The sequence below is a fragment of the Hyaena hyaena genome, unplaced genomic scaffold (genome assembly GCF_003009895.1).
Source record: "Hyaena hyaena isolate Hyena2069 unplaced genomic scaffold, ASM300989v1 scaffold_1438, whole genome shotgun sequence".
Lineage (NCBI taxonomy): Eukaryota > Metazoa > Chordata > Mammalia > Carnivora > Hyaenidae > Hyaena > Hyaena hyaena.
In genome coordinates this window covers 31,353-36,344 of record NW_024082061.1, presented here as the reverse complement: position 1 = coordinate 36,344, position 4,992 = coordinate 31,353, and the positions used below count along the sequence as shown (strand labels likewise).

Genomic DNA, 4,992 nt, shown 5'->3' with positions numbered 1-4,992 from the left:
AAAAAAAAAAAAAAAAAAAAAAAAAGAAATTATAGACCCGTTGGGAGCAAGAAAAAAAAAAAAATGCATCCCTAAGGGGTTCCTGGGTGGCTCAGTCGGTTAAGCATCTGACTTCGGCTCAGGTCACGATCTCATGGTTCATGGGTTCGAGTCCCATGTCGGGCCCTGTGCTGCCAGCTCAGAGCCTGGAGCCTGTTTCGGATTCTGTGTCTCCCTCTCTCTCTGACCCTCCCCTGTTCACGCTGTCTCTCTGTCTCAGAAATAAATAAAACATTTTAAAAAATGCATCACTCAATATTTATATAAGAAAAGTGCAGATATGGGGAAAGTGATAATGACATTGTCAGAGGTTAATTTTATAAAGCCCTTCGATTAGGGAGAATATTCTGGAATGATTACAGGTGATGTGCCTTAAAGTAATAGGGAATCAGGCAAGGAATTGTAATGATGTGTGGATTGAGCAGTTGATGTGGGTTAGTGGTTGTTGAGCAGGTGATGGCCACATATAAATGCGTTAAAAGTATTTCATAGACTTGTGATTATAGGATGTGCTTGTGCATGTGTCAAAAATTCTCCATAATAGACATTTTTAATATGTGGACTTGGCGCTGCCTGGCACAGTCCCTGACACACATAGGTAAGCACTTTCTCTCATGACTGAATGAATCACAGAAAAGTACCAAGAGTCTCTGGTTTCTGTTTGAGAAGCTACAGAAGCAGAGACTTCTCAACTTGTGGGAACCACCAGGTTTTCTGGTCCAGGAAACAGGTGACTTGGTCAATTCTGACTTCTTTTAGCAAGTACTAAGTATAGACATGATACTAACACTAGAGAAACCATGCAACAAGACAAGGGCTCTGCCATCAGGGAGCTTAGAGTCAGGGGCTAAAAGTCGAGACCCCTACAAAGTTCACTCCAAATTTTGCTCACCAATACAATAAACAGGAAAGCACCAACTAGAATTCATGCTGTGCTCAAAGCCAGACTCTGGATTCCTGGAGAGAAAGCTCAAGATCCCTCCAAGGAGGATGTCTCAGAAGGCCTGAGAGCAGATGACTTTGCTTTGGACGAACCCCAGATACCAACAGAGGCGGGAGCTGGCATAGGACTGCAGCCACAGAAACACAGGACCTGTGTGTGTCCCCATCGCACGAGGCTACTCCTCCTGCCAGGCATGCGGACTCTCAGATCTACAGCCTCTGCTCTCCCACTAGGGCTAGTGGAAATGGTGGTCAAGGTTTACAAACATGGAGCCATAGGTTGAGGGTATATCCAGAGAGCTAAAGAGGACAGAAAAAACTTAAAGGAAAAAAAATGTCTATTTCTTCCAATAACATAGTGGTAAGTAAATTATGACATATTCATATAATCAGATAAACACAAATATAGTATATTGTTAGTTTACTGTTAATGCTAGGTAAGCTGTTCAAAAAATACATAATGCCATCCTAATTTTTAGTAATCTATATATGCCTAGATAAATGTCCACAAGGACATTGCATACCATTATTAATAATCTTGACATATTGGTACCAAGGATAACTTTAATATTCTTTTTTCCAGTCTACAGTATATAAAATTTTGACATAGTGTAATAAATGAATAATTGTGCAATCACACATTGTCATCTATACTAAGCAATAGTGGAATCCTCTAATAGAAGGGCGAGTTTCCTTCTCCAGGGTTCCCTCTACCTTTCAGGATGGAACTCCTCAGGCTCTGGCCAGAGATCCAGGTCTCGGTGAAGAATAAATGTTGGCACCATCACCAATGTCCCTTTAGGAATGAACACACCACTGATTTCTACATCTTTCTTACAGACCCTCTCAAGTCTACCAGTGATTGGGTATAATCTGAGAGCTTCATTCAACACCATATCAAGATACTCCATCTGTACAAGTCCATCGTAAGTGGGAGGTTCCTGGAGTAAAGAAACATATCTTGATAAATTGAGATTTGGGATCAATGTTCAACTCAGGGTACATAGTACTACTGAAGTTAGAAACACTTTTGAATCATTTGTTTTGGTAAACGGCATTTGTGAATATTTTTGTGTCTACTGTGTCTTTTTGCCTGCTCAATGGCCCACTGATATGTATACAATAGTAATGACTAGGGGAAACCAATGGGATAATCTCTTAAATAGGGCCTGAAATCATTCTCACTATCATGTAGTGGTTTTTCTTCCTCATGTGAACAGAAATCACTAATATACTATGACCCTTACTCTTTTTAAAAAAAAAGGTTTATAGTCAAGTTGGTTTCCATATGACACCCAGTGTTCATTCCCACAAGTGTTCTCCTCCTGCCCAACAACACCCTTCCCGTTCCCCCCACCATCAGTCCTCAGTTTGTTCTCAGCATTCAAGAGTCTCTCATGGTTTGTCTCCCTTCTTCTCCCCCACTATTTTCCCCCTTCTTCTCCCCCACAGTCCTCCGTTAAGTTCCTCCTAATCCTCCTATACGTGCAAACATATGGTATTTGTCCTTCTCTGCCTGACTTATTTCTCTCAGCATAACACACTCAAGTTCCAACCATGTTGCTACACATGGCCAGATTTCATTGTTTCTCATTGCCATGTAGTATTCCATCGTATAGATAAACCACATCTTCTTGATCCATTAGTCCATTGATGGACACAGGCTCTTTCCATGACTTGGCTATTGTTGAGAGTGCCGCTATGAACATTGGGGTACATGTGCCCCTATGCATCAGCACTCATATCCCTTGGGTAAATTCCTAGCAGTGCTATTGCTGGGTCATGGGGAGTTCTATTGTTAATTTTCTGAGGAACCTCCACACTGTTTTCTAGAGGGGCTTCACCAGTTTACATTCCCAAGAGTGTAGGAGGGAATCCTCGCCAGCATCTAGAGTCCTCTGATTTGCAGAGAGCCTTTTTTAATACAGCAGTATTCACAGGTGCAGAGTACATAACAAGGTTTTAAAACTAAGAAGAGACAGTAAGCTAACCAAAATGACAAAACAGAAGAACTCTACTCTAAAGATATTCCAGGAAGAAATGACAGCTAAAGAACTGCTCAAAACAGATATAAGCACCATAACTGAACAAGAATTTAGAACCATAGTCATAAAATTAATCGCTGGGCTTGAAAAAGGCGTGGAACACAGCAGAGAAACTATTGCTACAAAGACTATGGAGCTTAAAAATAGTTGTGATGAATGAAAAAATTCTATAAATGAGATGCATAATAAAATGGAGGCGACCAATGCACGGATAGAAGACGCAGAGAGAATAGGTGAATTAGAAGACACAATGATAGAAAAAGAGGAAGCCGTGAAAAGGAGAGATAAACTTATGCAAGAACACAAAAGAAGAGTTCGAGAGCTCAGCGATAACAATCAAATGGAACAATATCCAATCATAGAAATTCCAGAAGAAGAAGAGAGAGGGAAAGGTGCTGAAGGAGTCCTGGAACAAATTATAGCAGAGAACTTCCCCAACCTGCGGAGGGAAGTACATGTTCAAATTCAAGAGGCACAGAGACCCCCCCTCAGACGTAAATTGAATCGGTCTTCTGCATGACATATCATAGTGAAAATGGCAAAATATAAGGACAAAGAGAGAATTCTGAAAGCAGCTAGGGATAAAAGGGCCCTAACATACAAAGGGAAACCTATCAGAGTGGTGAAAAACCTATCTACTGAAACTTGGCAGGCCAGAAGGAATGGCAGGAGATCTTCAATGTGATGAACAGAAAAAATATGCAGCCAAGAATCCTCTGTCCAGCAAGCCTATCATTCACACTAGAAGGAGAGATAAAAGTCTTTCAAAATAAACAAAAATCGAAAGAATTCATCAACTCTGCATAGCCCTACAAGAAATCCTGAGGGGGAATCTATAAGGGAAATGTTTAAGGAACACACGGTTCCAGAGACACTACCACAAGCATCAATCCTACAAAGAACACGATGACTCTAAACCCATATTTTTTCATAACACTGAATGTAAATGGACTAAATGCTCCAATCAAAATATATAGGGTAGCAGAATGGATAAAAAACCAAAATCCATCTATTTGCTGTCTACAAGAGACTCATTTTAGATCTGAGGACACCTTCAGATTAAAAGTAAGAGGATGGAGAAATATATATTATGCTAATGGAAGTCAAGAGAAAGCTGGAGTAGCTGTACTTATATCAGACAAGCTGGACTTCAAAGTAAAGGCAGTAACAAGGGATAAAGAAGGACATTATATAATAATTACAGGGTCTATCCATCAGGAAGAGCTAACAATTATAAATGTCTACGCACTGAATATGGGAGCACCCAAATACATAAAACAATTAATCACAAACAGAAACACTCTTATGGAAAAGAATGTGCTAATAGCAGGGGATTTAATACTTCATTTACAGAAATAGATAGACCAACCAGACAGAAAATCAGTAAAGACACAATGGACTTGAATGACACATTGGACCAGATGGATCTGACAGATATATTTAAAACTCTACATCCTGAGGCCGTGGAATTCACTTTCTTCTCAAGTGCGCATGGAACATTCTCCAAGATAGATCAAATACAGGGACATAAAGCAGCCCTCAATAATATAAACGAATTGAGATCATACCATGCACACTGTCAGATCACAATGCTATGAAACTTGAAATCAATCACAGGAAGAAGTCTGGAAAACCTCCAAAAATATGGAGGTTAAAAAACACCCTACTAAAGAATGAATGGGCCAATCAGGCAATTAGAGAAGAAATTTAAAAATATATAGAAACAAATGAAAATGAAAGTACAACATTCTAAACTCTATAGGATGCGGCAAAGGCAGTCCTAAGAGGAAGGAACATTGCACTCCAGGCATATTTCAAGAAATTAGAAAAAGTGCAAGTACAAAATATGAAAGTGAACCTAAAGAAACTAGAAGGAGAGCAACAAGAGCACCCCAAACCCAGTAGAAGAAGAGAAATAATAAAAATCAGGGCAGAAATAAACAATATAGAATCAAAAAAAAAAAAA

The 4,992-nt window shown here is 39.6% G+C and overlaps 1 protein-coding gene across 1 annotated transcript in view; it reads right to left on the bottom strand.

Annotated features, from left to right (window-relative positions):
• Positions 1-4,992, bottom strand: part of LOC120225539 (cytochrome P450 3A12-like) — a 35,877-nt gene that overhangs the window by 3,442 nt on the left and 27,443 nt on the right. Inside the window, exon 7 of the mRNA XM_039223729.1 lies at positions 1,696-1,922. Coding sequence (XP_039079660.1) covers positions 1,696-1,922 — 227 coding nt within the window. The remainder of the gene's footprint in view (positions 1-1,695; positions 1,923-4,992) is intronic.